Source organism: Lepidochelys olivacea (genome assembly GCF_965140295.1).
Source record: "Lepidochelys olivacea isolate rLepOli2 genome assembly, chromosome: 15".
Taxonomy (NCBI): domain Eukaryota; kingdom Metazoa; phylum Chordata; order Testudines; family Cheloniidae; genus Lepidochelys; species Lepidochelys olivacea.
Window position 1 is genome coordinate 29059806 of NC_140425.1, and position 14749 is coordinate 29074554.

Below are 14749 nucleotides of genomic sequence, written 5' to 3' on the forward strand. Positions count from 1 at the left end.
CACCGCTTTTTTGCATAGATTCCAAGGCATGTGCGTGCACCTGATGACTGCAACCCTCCTGGCCTGAACACAACCTGAAAGCTATGGAATCCTGATAAAGCCAGAATCTGTCCCCACCCTGTCTGAGCTCGTTCCTTCCCGCAACTGCATTGCTGCAGGCACAGTCTCCAGCAATTCAGGAAACATGGGCGATCTGGCTTCCTTTATTTATTTGTACGACAGACACCTGTTATGAACTTTAGGGAGATCTGGATCAAAGGGAAGGGAAAGCAAAACCCCAAAGATAAGAACTCTCCTTGCTTGTAAATATTTGAGACAGGACTAAAACGTTTAGCTTCAACTAAGATTACATCTTAAGACTGAGATAGCAGTGACTTACATATGCATCATTAGAGACTCACTTTAGCCCACTGTCAGTCTCCAACCTTCACTCCAGATTGAGGTCAGTGTCTGCTTTCTACCCCCAAAATTCTCCCGTTTTCCTTGAGCTGGCCTTTAAATCTGTGCAAGCCACATGTTATGGACACAAATATCTTCGCTTTGTCCTAAATAAATGGTGATTCACAACTGTGTCAACTAATGGGCAGTTGTGTACAGTGAATTTGTAGGCTCTGTGTACAGGGGCTGCAGTACAGCTCTAGGTCTGAGGTTTTAGCCTTGAATGGGGGAAGATCAGGACTTCAAAATTTTAATGCCAAAATGGCTTCTTTGTGATGTAGGAAGGAAATGGTTCCCAGCTGCTGGGTATGTGGTTTTTTATATGTACTGTTTTGTTACTGTTGTCATCACGAATAGGTCGGAATATGAACAAGAGGCTGCTCGGCAGCTCTCCAATACCACTTTCTACAAGCCATTACCCTCTGATCCCACTGAGGGTTACCAAAAGAAACTACAGCATTTGCTCAAGAAACTCCCTGAAAAAGCACAAGAACAAATCCGCACAGATACACCCCTGGAACCCCAACCTGCGGTATTCTATCTGCTACCCAAGATCCATAAACCTGGAAATCCTGGGCGCCTCATCACCTCAGGCATTGGCACCCTGAAGCAGGATTGTCTGGCTATGTAGACTCCCTCCTCAGGCCCTATGCTACCAGCACTCCCAGCTATCTTCAAGACACCACTGACTTCCTGAGGAAACTACAATCCATCAATGATCTTCCTGAAAACACCATCCTGGCCACTATGGATATAGAAGCCCTCTACACCAGCATTCCACACAAAGATGGACTACAAGCCATCAGGAACAGTATCCCCAATAATGTCACAGCAAACCTGGTGGCTGAACTTTGTGACTTTGTCCTCACCCATAACTATTTCACATTTGGGGACAATGTATACCTTCAAATCAGCGGCACTGCTATGGGTACCCGCATGGCCCCTCAGTATGCCAACATTTTTATGGCTGACTTAGAACAACGCTTCCTCAGCTCTCGTCCCCTAATGCCCCTACTCTACTTGCGCTATATTGACGACATCTTCATCATCTGGACCCATGGAAAAGAAGCCCTTGAGGAATTCCACCATGATTTCAACAATTTCCATCCCACCACCAACCTCAGCCTGGTCCAGTCCACACAAGAGATCCACTTCCTGGACACTACAGTGCTAATAAGCGATGGTCACATAAACACCACCCTATACCGGAAACCTACTGACCGCTATTCCTACCTACATGCCTCCAGCTTTCACCCTGACCACACCACACGATCCATCGTCTACAGCCAAGCTCTACAATACAACCGCATTTGCTCCAACCCCTCAGACAGAGACAAACACCTATAAGATCTCTATCAAGCATTCTTACAACTACAATACCCACCTGCTGAAGTGAAGAAACAGATTGAGAGCCAGAAGAATACCCAGAAGTCACCTACTACAGGACAGACCCAACAAAGAAAATAACAGAACGCCACTAGCCACCACCTTCAGCCCCCAACTAAAACCTCTCCAACACATTATCAAGGATCTACAACCTATCCTGAAGGACGACCCATCACTCTCACAAATCTTGGGAGACAGGCCAGTCCTTGCCTACAGACAGCCCACCAAACTGAAGCAAATACTCACCAACAACCACACACCACACAACAGAACCACTAACCCAGGAACCTATCCTTGCAACAAAGCCTGTTGCCAACTGTGCCCACACATCTATTCAGGGGACACCATCATAGGGCCTAATCACATCAGCCACACTATCAGAGGCTCGTTCACCTGCACATCTACCAATGTGATATATGCCATCATGTGCCAGCAATGCCCCTCTGCCTATGTACTTTGGTCAAACTGGACGGTCTCTACGTAAAAGAATAAATGGACACAAATCAGATGTCCAGAATTATAACATTCATAAACCAGTCGGAGAACACTTCAATCTCTCTGGACACTCAATTTCTGATCTCAAAGTGACTATCCTTCAACAAAAAAACTTCGAAAACAGACTCCAAGGAGATACTGCTGAATTAGAATTAATTTGCAAATTGGATACAATTAATTTAGGCTTGAATAGAGACAGGGAGTGGTTGAGTCATTATACTAAGTGAAACTATTTCCCCTTGTTTATTCCTCACTCCCCCCTCCCCCCCCCACACACACACACTGTTCCTCAGACGTTCTTGTTAACTCCTGGAAATGTGCTGGAAATGGCCCACCTTGATTATCACTTCAAAAGGTTTTCTCTCCCTCCACCCCACTCTCCTGCTGGTAATAGCTCATTTTAAGTGATCACTCTCCTTACAATGTATATTTTTTCACGGTCTGTGTGTATATATAAAATCTCACTGTACTTTCCACTTTATGCATCCGATGAAGTGAGCTGTAGCTCACGAAAGCTTATGCTCAAATAAATTGGTTAGTCTCTAAGGTGCCACAAGTACTCCTTTTCTTGTTTTGTTACAGTAGCAGCAAGGTCTGGAAGGGGAGGGGGTGGAGAAATATCACTGCCAGCCTTTTAATTTTTTCTTTGCTGATGTCAAGAAAAAATGTAAATAATTCTCAATCCTTTTTTGAGAGTGACATTTAGGGCAGACAGGCTTGTACATATTTTCATAGTACTGTACAATTAAACCAGAATCAACTGGAAAAAGATTCTCAAGTAGCACAACGACCATTATCCAGATCGCCACCAGCAGCAGTCTGGAAAACACAAGTGACAAGAGGAAGTGCTGAAGTGGCAAAATGCATATTTTACTAGTGATCTGGAATCCCAGAAGGACAGAGAGACTACACTGTTCCCCCCTGACATGTTATTAAGACACTCACATAATACAACGCATATGTTATCCCTCTTCAAGCGTGAGTAATCTAAGAATGTTTTAAGAGTGGTGTGCTGGATACATGGGTATTATTTGGTTAGGGCATCTGGGTTCTGCCATAAATCAGGTCTCCACTGTGTAGGAACTGTGCTACCACAACAAACAGATGATCCCTGCCCCAAAGAGCTTACAAACTAACTCAGGCTAAACTCCTGCAACAAAATCTGCATGGGCAAAACACCTGTGTCCACATGGCACTTGCTGCACGATCAGGATGCAGGTTAGCAAATGTGCCTCTTGCATACGTCTTTGGAACGCTTCACTCCCGCGCACGCCCCGCCCCCCCCAACTTGGTTCAGCAAGTGTACTGTAAAAATAGCCAGCAAATTCCCTGAAACTAACTATCTGACATAAACTTACCATTTATAATTCTGGCCACTCGCCACAGTCGAAGTAGGATCAATAGTCCAGCCGCTTGAAATTCATGTTCCCGAAACAGAAGGACGACATCAATGATAAACGAAACCACCACCACTATTCCATCCAGGACTTCAAACTTGTGGTGAAAGAATTCCAGGCGATAGACAAATATTTTAAACCCAACTTCCACCAAAAAGAGGGTTACAATAGAAAGGCTCAGGTAGTGAAATACCTGGGAAAAGACAATGCCAGGTATATGTAGAAACCATATAACATTAGCAAATTAGTCTGATGCATGTCCTTCATTATATTAGAAGTACTCCTGCATCTTTGATTGACCAGCAAATAGGCAAAGTGATTAAATGTGTGTAACAAAAGGATCTTGCTGAACAGAAGAGAAGCTACCAAACATTTGTATAGTATCTCTGGATGGTCTAAGGCCTTACCTAAACTAGGATTTAAGGTGTGATGTTAGCACATTAGCTAACATGTTTTAAAAGTCTAGTGTAGACAAGGCCTTTAACACATACTAAATGAGGTCCCTCCTAGAGTTTACCTCAACCAGCTAACATGGGTTAAAACTACAACTGCCTTGTCTTCACTAGGATTGTAACACTGCTTGTTTTAACACCACTTAAAAATACACTTTTTTCCTAGTGAAAAAGCAAGTCCTAAGACAATAACAGTGGATAACTAGGAGCTTGTCTACAATTAAAATGCAACTGCGCTGATGCAGCACTTCCATGAGATTCTGTCTATACAGACAGGAAGGGTTCGTCTGTTGGTTTAGGTAATCCACCTCCCCGAGAGGCAGTAGCTAGGTTGATAGAAGAATTCTTCCATTGACGTCTACACGGGGACTTAAGTCAGCTTAACAACAGTGGTTGGAGTGTGGATTTTTCACATCCCTGATCAACATAGTTAAACCAACCTAATTTTCTAGCATAGACCAGGCCTTCCTTAGTCTGCAGACAAACAGCTACAAGGCCTGTGCTGCTTGGAGCGTTCCCAAGAGCAGTCTTGTCAGTTTTTACTGCTGCCTTTCAGAACTCTATGGGCAGTCATAAAACAGACAGGGATCACAGTAATTTCACTCCGCAAGTCAGGAAAGCTTCGAGTTCCTGTAGAGACAAATGCTATGGAGCAGGACTCAGACCAGAGAGTGGGGAAGGGTAGATTAGTCAGTTCTCAATTGCAGAAGCCAGGTGCGATCCTTAGGCCCTGCACGGGATCTCCATCTTTTGTAGCCTCCAACTACTACCACTTTGATGGATCTGAGGTCCCCCAATCCCAGTGGCTGCCAGAAGGAAGAATTCCCTATCTTGCTATCTGGCTTGAATTGCCATGGAGAAGAGAGACTGGTTCACTCAGAGGTTTGTCTGCATTTTACCTTTGGTGCTATTTCATGTTTGTCTGGGTGGATGATTTTCACATCCAGAAGCAATTCAGCGAGCACCAACAAAGCATCCAAAATGACCAAGCAAACAACCAATATCTGTGAAGAGAGGAAAACAACAGCAGGATAATAAATACTCTCTTTTGTTTAATATTTGCACTATTTAGGGCAATTGACAAACAAATTCATGCTAAAATTATCCAGCCTGCATATGTACAATCTTACCAGGACATTCAGCCTGAAAACTAGCAGAGCTATGAAGGCTGCCCTGGATTGTTGATTGGATTTATTGTATTTAGATTAGTTTCCATTTGTGCCTATCTAAGACCCTCATCACGAACGCAGACAGTTGCTGCAGAGAAAGGAACACTTACTTGTCTCAATGCTGTAATTCCTTACTCACGGAAGCAGTCTCATTAACATCATGGGGATTACTCACTTTAGTAAGGGTTGCAGGATCTGGCCCTTGATTTTCCAGTTTAGGTGACTGCCCACAATAAGTAGTTTATAACTAAATTTGCAAAGTCTTGTTTAAATGTATGAAATTGCTTCATTTACATGTGACCTCGTGTATTACTGAAAATAAGCCAAAATCCCTCCAGATCAGCTAAAGATTTCTCCTTACTCAGCAATGGGAGTTCATTAGGAAATCCCTGCTCACATAGGAACTCAGGGTAAATTCCCACTCAGCCTTCACCTCACAGAAAGTTCACCATTACAAAAGCATGTATTAAGGCCTTACATTGCTCAGCATCTCAGGAAATGCTGAGACTCACTTCAAACTGAGTCGTGGATTTTAGAAAGAATGCACTAGTTCAGCAGATTATTTGTAGATTTTCACATAGGAGATTATGGGTCTTTTTAAAGAGTTTTTATCTGCCCCCTTCAATGTTAGAATTTATTAGTTCTTTTACATCTATTCTAATTCCATGAATTTTTAGTACAATTGTTTCAACAGGCTTACTTGGATGAGTCAGGGTTTCTCTTGCCTGCTTGTAACCCTACCTGAAATTTGCGGGAACTGAAGACTTTTTTCATCACATCCCGGAAGGAACGAGGTCTGATTGAGGAATTCATGTTAATCGTTGAATCTTCCGGCTTCTGCCCACCTTCCTCCTCCACCTGCTCTTCCTCCCATTTCTTGTAGTCATTGCCCCACTGCACGGGATCGTCTCCCACAACAGTGAAGTGTTTCAGATACATGGACATGGCTCTTGGTTAAGCGACCATTACTCTGCAGAAACACACTATGGGAATACACAGTCAGAATGGTAAAACAATGTAAACCACTGCCCTGAAACATCCCAGGAATCTGAATTCCTCCCAAAACAAGCTCATCAATGCTCTGAAATGGGAAAGCAACAAAAGCCTTTTGAACACTTGCATATTGTATCTACTTACAACTCAGGTATCAGAACCACACTGACATTCAGATCTCCGAGTGTGAGGCTCAACTCAATGGAAACTTATATCTGTTTCCTGCTTGATTTATTCCAATATCAAATCTTGACAGATTCTTAACCACACCACAAAGATAAGCTGGTTAACACCCAGGTCTGCCTTCCCATCTAACAGATGCTTTACTACCGGTATCTTATTTTTAGAAGATAGCAGGTAGTTTGTAGGCTGGCGTGAAATTGACCTTGTTGATCAAAAATTGCTTAGAGACACTGTCATTTGCTTTGCTTAACATACCCTGCATGTTGTCATAGGGTTGGGGGAAATCAAATATTTTCACACCCAGACAGATAAGCAGGACAAATAGCGCAAGAAAAACAAGTCTCTTTAAATGCTTTATTGCCACCTGTCTGCAAGCAGCACAAGTTTTCGCGGAGACAGGTCTCACGCCTATCTAGGCTTATGCCATGGAACCAAACGGTTACTCAAGCAAGGCTTCAGGCACGTTTTCAGGAAAAGACGTATTCTTCACGCCTCAGCGTATTTCTGTAGCTTAAGTTTCTGCCTCTCGCTTCTGGGGTACATTTTTCCTGATTGCTCTGTCTGAGGTCTCTGTGCTTTACTCCTTGAAGTGCCGCCTTCTTTCTCCATGCCCTTCACAGGCAAGGATGGTTCTCCGGTGTCCCCCACAACACTGACAGTGCCCCAGGACATATTCTCTTTCAGCTCCTAGGGGTTCTGTTAACTGACCTGGACCTGGCTGCTTTACCAGGCGGTGGGTTTAACCCGGAACCTGCTTGTTTGGGTCTTTTCAGGAGAACAAGGAAGAAAGGTTCTGGTGACCAATTTGTGCGTTTTCCTTTCCCCAGTATGTTTTGTATCAAAGGTCACTGTTGCAATAGGGGGCATCCATCTACTCCTTCCTTTCCTGTCATGTCCTTCTCTGCACCCACTGCCCTAGGGCTGGCTCTGTTGGGGCAACATGGATAAGCACTTTAACTGAGATTACAGTTAAAATAATCATTATTGCGTGTCTGTTTGTTGTGGGTGTGACCCACCTTTACTGCACACCTTAGTGGAATGTAACCTGTCAGCTCTTGAGCTAATCCCTTACAAGAGGACTTGGCAGCCTGAGGACTACTCTATGGTGCTCTGCTCTCTTGAAGGGATGAGGGGGATCAGGAATCTGCACAGGAAAGAGAGCCCGAGTTATCAGACCCACAGCAGGATCTAGGCCATAGGGAGGAAGGGGTTAAATTAACATTGTGCAGCTACCCACATGCTTCACTGATACCGTACACCCCCCCGCCCCTCCACCACCACGGCTGGGGTTCCGTACACCCCTGCCCAGGGTTCCATACACCCCCGCCCCTCCACCACCACGGCTAGGGTTCCGTACACCCCCTACCCCTCCATCATCCTTGATATAATGCTATAGGTAACGTGGGATTTAGGGAAGTTTTTAGAGCAAGGAAGTCCTTTCCCCTGAAGAGGGCAAGGTACCTGGCCCAGCACAGATCCAGCTAATCTCTGTTTATACTACTTGTCTGAGAATTGTTCCTTGTGCGTTGCCAAACAGCAGGGAGGTTAACTAGATACTTCAAAATGTCTAAAAACAAATAATAAAATTACAGAGGTGAAACACAAACACTTATCCCACAACCTAGTGGTGAAAAATAAAAAGCCCAACTGACCTGCTCATCCATCAAAAGGATGCATTTCCATCAGGCACCAAGTTACTAAGACCAACAATGGAAGATTTGTAAAAAATGTAACCCATGAAAGTTAGATAAACAATACTTATTGGAAATCCAATATAAAGGTTATCATTAATTTATGCGTACTAGGAGATTGGCTCTTAGCAGTTAAACTTGATTAGGGTTCTCTAATACTGCCGTGCAGTGAATGGATATGGACATCATTCCATTTGTGAAAAATGTCAATATCCTCAAAGTTGAGCAATATGGAGTGTTTGTTTTTAAGAAGCTGGGCTACATTGTAACACTGGAAAGGTAAAAATTAGAATGTACATAACCCAGAGAGAACACATAAGGATAGAAACAATTAGATCTCTTTGGAGCAGGGATCATTTACTATGACCCTGGGTGAAGTGACTGTCCCCTCAAAGTGACAGAGAGAGAGACTGAGACAGAGAAACACTTTCTACTCCAGTGTCCCAAATATGGGGAAGTGCCAGAAAAATATTTCGGCAAATGATCAGGAACGATAAGAGACGTCTCTTCAAAAAGTGACACGGAAGAGCTGTCAGAAAGGAGAGATGGCATCATACGATGTATCAATCGGTCATCTGATCAGACCAGACCACAATGAGTAATGGCCACAAGGGATCAAACCCCAACACAGTGTTGGGTACGTACCTGTCGTACCCACCTGTGGACAGATGGCTGAGGTGGGTCTTGTCATCTCCCCATGCTTTGGCAATGCTTACGTCATGGGTCGTGCCAAAGAGTCTAACTGAATTTAATTGAAAATTATGCTTGTGCAGTGCCTATCACAATTGACTCTTCACCAGGTTGAGGCCTCTGACCACAACATGCTTGTTGAACAGTAACAGTGGATCAGAAACAGAAGTGCAGGAAGATCTAACCATGGCTGTCAAACTTTTCTCAACAAAATATAAAGCAAAGAGTTTTTTCTCAGGTCTCCTGGTTTACATGATTATCTATGACAGGGGTGGGCAAACTTTTTGGCCCGAGGGCCACATCTGGGTATGGAAATTGTATGGCACGCCATGAATGCTCACAAAATTGGAGGTTGGGGTCTGGGGAGCATGAAGGCTCTGGGGTGTGGGGGCAGGCTCCGGCTGGGGGTGAGGGCTCTGGGGTGGGGCCGGGGATGAGGGGTTGGGGGTGCAGAAGGGTGCTTCAGGCTGGGTTCAGAGGGCAGGAGGGGGATCAGGGTTGGGGCAGGGGGTTGGGGTGCAGGAGGGGGTCAGGGGTGCAGGCTCTGGGCCACGCTTACCTCAAGCAGCTTCCGGAAGCAGTGGCATGTCCTCACTCTGGCTCCTACGTGGAGGCATGGCCAGGCAGCTCTGTGCACTGCCCCCTGTCCGCAGGCGCTGCCCCTGCAGCTCCCATTGGTCGTGGTTCCCGACTAAAGGGAGCTTGGGGGGGGGGGCAGCATGCAGAGCCCCTTGGCCACCCCTACACATAGGAGCTGTAGGGGTGACGTGCCACTGCTTCCAGGAGACACGCAGAGCGGGGCAAGCCCTGGACCCCACTCCCTGACAGGAGCTCAAGGGACAGATTAAAACATCTGGAAGGCTGGATGCGGCCCCAAGGCCGTAGTTTGCCCACCCCTGATCTATGAGGATGCGGACTTGAAAAAAAACCATGAGCAGCACAACCTATCCTAAAATAAATGGGGGATTGGAGAGCTTTTATGATTCTAGTAACACAGGCAGACTTAGTGCTGGGAATTAAGAACTGCCATACTGGTCCATTTAGCCCAGTGCCAGAGCTTCCAGGGGGAGTGAACAGAACAGGGCAATTTTGGAGAGATCTACCTGTCTTCCCCTCCTACCTTCTGGCAGTCAGATGCGTAGGGTAGCCCTGAGCATGGGATTACATCCCTGACCAATTTGGCTAATACCCATTGATGGACCTATCTTGTACTTTTTGAACCTAATTATACTTTTGTCCTTCACAACATCCTGTGGTAGTAAGTTCCATAGGTTGATTGTGCATTGTGTGAAACTGTCACTATGATGATATTTTATTTTCACCAGGGCTAAGGCCTCCATATTGTACTGAGTAAACTTCAGAGTTACAGCTTCAGGGACAATCCTGCTTCCTCAAGAATCCTTCAGAAGCTGAAAAGCTATAGGAGAAAGTTCAAGGTAAACACCAAAGTTGATGTAGCTGCGGGAAGGGACAGAGGACTCTGAAGCCTGAAACCAAACCAGGTTAATGATCTAATCCAGAAGCCACTGAAATCAAAGGGAGTCTTTCTATTGCCTTCTTTGGGCTTTGGAACAGGCCCTAAACTGGGCTAGAACATGGGCTAGACCAGTCTGTGATGGGATAAAATGGGGGTGCTGCATCTGGTGTTACCTTGTCAACTTTGCTGCTACAGAACATCTTCTGCCCTGCCTTGCAATATAACCTGTAGCCTCTGGCTCCCCTTTGGCTGGGAATAAATAGCTCACTGAATTGCAGCTGAAATTGTGTCTTGGAGGACTTTACCCTTCTCAAGTGCTCTCCCTAGCTCCTCTTAAGGGCAGCTACAAAGACAGGCCTGTGGCCCCAAAAGGCAGGAAAAGAAATTCTCCGGACTTTATTATTTGTTGTCTTTTGTTCCATCTCTTTAGCTGATCTTGGCATCTTGCCAAATGGGCTGAGATCTGCACCAATAAACAAAAGAAAACCCTTTTATTCCCAATATTAAAATAAGAAGAACAAGATTCCTCTTACAGAAGTCAGAATTCCCCTAGTCAAACATTTACTATTTCAGCTTCAGACATTCACAAGAAGATAGCTCCTGAAACATGGCAGTGGTGTGGTCAGTTTTACAGTCCTTGGGAACACTGGAGATTTCAGATTAAAATGCAAGATGCTACAGTTCAGTGTTTGTTTTTTGGTCAGGGGGTTATACAGCCTGGGGTGGGTCTGGGAGTCACTGTTTTATTAAAACAACGAGGAGTCTGGTGGCACCTTAAAGACTAACAGATTTATTTGGACATAAGCTTTTGTGGGTAAAAAACCCACTTCTTCAGATGAATGGAGGGCTCTGGGCTTTTTTATCCACAAAAGCTTATGCCCAAATAAATCTGTGAATCTTTAAAGTGCCACCAGACTCCTCCTTGTTTTTGTGGATACAGACTAACATGGCTACCTTTCCGATTTATTAGTCTCCACTAATCTATGTTAGATACTTATCTGGTCCCCACTGTGAAGAGCTCAGATAAGACTTATTTTCCCAGCGCCTCTGTGAGGTACAGCAGTGCTATTACCGCATTTCACACCTGGGGAACTGAGCCAGAGAGGCACTATGGGATTAGTCCAAGATCACACAGGGAGTCTATGGCAGGGCAGGAAGAAAACACAAGCCTCCCAAGTCCCAGGCTACTGCTGTATCTACTGGACCACTTCCACTCCTACATTGCACCCCATCGCTCAGTGCACATCCTTAGCTTAGCTTCACTTTCATCAATAGAATTCAATTAGAAATCTGCCTCATTGATTGCTTATTCTGTAGTTCCTGGACTCAATTACACTACATGGGCCTGAACCTACTGCAGTCAGTGGGGAGTCTTTCCATTGACTTCAGTGAACCCCATATGAATCAGATGGGCCCACAGGCAAAGATTACATCCTGGTCTAAACTTCTCCAGAAACACAGGACATTTGATTTAGATTCACACTGGTCCAAACTTCGCCAAAACCCTGGGGTGACTGGTTCAGCCTGACCTCTTACATAGACACCCTCAGCTGTTACATGACATTAAGAGAAATTAGATATTTACACCCAGCTGCCAAATTAGGAAGTATTGAAAAAATGAAAGTAACGCTATGCCAAAAACAGGCCCATAAAGCCACAGTAACAGAACAAATGCAAAATTTTGTCAGGTGACATATTAAAAAAAACACCAAGTCTCAAATTGTTACAATAAATACACTGTAAACAATGAAATATTCTTCAAATATGCATTCAGTCCACTATGAATCACTGGTGGTGGTGTAAAAACGAACAGGAGAGCCAAGTCTAGTTTACCCACTAACGAGTAATATTGCTCAATAGTTAGTAATAACCCCTTCCTGTCCACCATCCCTCTTAGGCTTGTGACCCCGCCCCACTACTTATTTGTACACTGATCACAACTCAGGACTGATTAAAATGGATTGAAAGAACAACATGCTTGAAAGTTTGTGTGAGGTTCTTCCAAAGAGGCTGTTGCTAGCCCCTGCATGTAGACCAAGCATTAAATATTATATTACACTGCACCTTACAGCAGTGTCCCAATCCGCTTTTTACCAGGTGACTTTTCCTTTAGGATAAGGGCACATAGTCATGGTTGCCCGTGCTTTTGTCACCTCAAGATTAGACTATTGCAACGTGATTGACATGGGGCTGCACCTTCAAACCATTCAGGGGGGTGCCTCCCAGCCTGGGCAGACAGATTCACGCCGGCACGGCTTGAGCTGGCATGCTAAAACTAGCAGCGTGGACGCCACGAGCAGAGCTAGCATGAGTCTGTCTACCAGGGTTGGGAGGCACGGTCCCAGCCGCCACATAGATGTTGCTGCGAGGGGCTTCTCAGGGGAGCAAATGACACCAGCGTTCCTGGACGTGCACTGGCTGCCTACTGGTTATGACCTTTAAAGCCCTAACGGGCCTGGGACCAGCCTTCCTGCTCCATGCCTTACCGCCATAGCTGCACTCAAGCCGGCTCCCTCTTGTCATACAAGAGAAGGGGGGACTGGGAGGGTGTCCTCTGGCTGGGCTCCAAGACTCCGGAGCTTGCTTCCTTCCTTGGTTCAAAATAACCTAGACTGGGCCACTCTCCAGGCCCAGTGCAGAAGGCCCGTTTGAGGCCATCTCTGGCGAAAGTGCAGGGGAGGAGGAGGAAGGGGACTGGCAGCTGGCTGAGTGCCCCTGGAACGTGTTTTAATGCCTCTCTTTCATTGTATTTAGAGTTAGCCACATGTGGGCACCTGGAGCCTTGGCCAGGGGCCGTTATTATTTTAAATCTACAGATAAACCAGTGAAAATAAGGAGCAGGAGCACAACTGGGCGGCTTCTGTTTAGTCCACGGTAGATGGCCTGGGAAGCGCTCCTCTCTCTCAGCAGGGGGCAGGCTGCATGGATGGCATCCGTGTCACAAGCACCACGGCCAGGGCAGAGCCTCTGCCGCCGGGAGACACTTTTCCGCCCCCAGGGGGCGCCGCGCAGCCGTTGCTGGTTTGCGTGCGGTGCGGAGGCCAGAGGCTACGGGGACGGGCTCCCTGAACAAACATCACAGGGACAGAGGGCACGTGCCACCGGCGCGCTGGTTCTGCTCCCCCCTGTTAGCCCATGAACTCCTCAGGCACCCGGAGGTAGCGCACCAGGGGAGGCCGTTTGCTCCTAAGCACGGACCCAGAGGGGAGGCTGGGTCAGCGCCCCCCCAGGCCTCCCCTGCCGGTGATCTGCCAGCGTCTGCCCCCCCCGCGGCCGGGCCCTGCCCCATGGAGGGGCTGCTCTGTTGGACTCGTTAAGTCTCCTGGCTCAGGCCAGGGGAAACAGCAGCAGCAGCCCCGGCGTCTGCCCGCTCAGAGACGCCGCGTTCCCCGCCGGGCAGGGCCCCCACGCCCCGCGGAAGGGGCCCCGGCCGGAGCATCTCGCCCGCCCGCTGCCCTGCGAAGCGGAGGGCTCCCCCCGCCCCGGGGCGCTCAGTGCAGCGAGCCCCGGCCCCGAGCAGCAGCATCAGGGGCCGCCCGCCCGGCAAAGCCAGTCCCCCGCCCGGCAGAGCGGTACCGTGTCTCCGGGCTGCCCGCGTCCGCCAGGCGCTGTCACCCCGCCGGGCTCCGGAGCGAGCTGCGATCTCCCCCGCCCCAGGGCTGGCAATAACCCTCCGCCGGATGCGTGGCCTTCCTCCACCCCTTCCCCCTCATTGGTGCAAGCAGGAGCGTGGAAGAAGAAAACAAAAGTTGGAGGAGTGGACTCGGCGTCCCGTTATCCGGTTCCTGGAAGGTGGATTCTTCCTGCAAACTTTCCCTCGGCCCCGGGCATCCTCCAGCCACGTGCTCCGGCCCCCACGCCGGGCGAAGGAGACCTCGCCGCTCGCGCCCCCGGGGCAAGGTGCGCCCCGAAACTCAGACCCCGGCCCCGGCCCCTGGCCGAGTCCCCATTGCTCGTGCGTGGGACATCAAACCCCGCCGGCTGCGGTGGATTCTGCAGTTCCCAGCCAGGGGGGAGGTTCTCGGCCTGCCACTAACAACAGCTGGGGGACTTGAACGTGCCTCCGCGGGCATTACTCACCCCTGATACTGTGTGCTTACTTCGTTTGCACTTCACCCGGCTGCAGGACAGCGACAATAATCTGGTCTGTTCCCCTCTGCTTAAGGTGCTTCTCCTGCGCTGTTTGCGCGGCAGACGTTTCAGGGAAAGGAAACCCTGTTTTCATTTAGATACAAACATAATTTATAGTTTTATGATTTATTTTAATGGCTTTTTATCTATCCCTGACAATTTCCCCTTAGTTCTTGGTCACTGATCAGGGCTATGCCCTGTGTGGGAGGAAAAGCTGGGTCGCTATGCCCAGCGTGGGAGGGAAAGC

The 14749-nt window shown here is 47.4% G+C and overlaps 2 protein-coding genes across 2 annotated transcripts in view; one reads left to right on the forward strand and one right to left on the reverse strand.

The window, feature by feature from the left end:
* TCTN1 (tectonic family member 1) overlaps positions 1–2864 on the forward strand; it is a 22309-nt gene extending 19445 nt beyond the window's left edge. Inside the window, exon 15 of the mRNA XM_084649633.1 lies at positions 796–2864. The gene's annotated coding sequence lies outside the window, so the exon portion shown is untranslated. The remainder of the gene's footprint in view (positions 1–795) is intronic.
* The window catches only part of HVCN1 (hydrogen voltage gated channel 1), a 15596-nt gene extending 1518 nt beyond the window's left edge, over positions 1–14078 (reverse strand). The window contains exons 1-4 of the mRNA XM_084649635.1: positions 13948–14078; positions 6079–6320; positions 5068–5172; positions 3678–3909 (exon numbers count right to left, since the gene is read on the reverse strand). Of these exons, the coding sequence (XP_084505761.1) occupies positions 3678–3909; positions 5068–5172; positions 6079–6282 (541 nt within the window). The 5' untranslated portion in view covers positions 6283–6320; positions 13948–14078. The remainder of the gene's footprint in view (positions 1–3677; positions 3910–5067; positions 5173–6078; positions 6321–13947) is intronic.
* Positions 14079–14749: the final 671 nt, after the last annotated feature.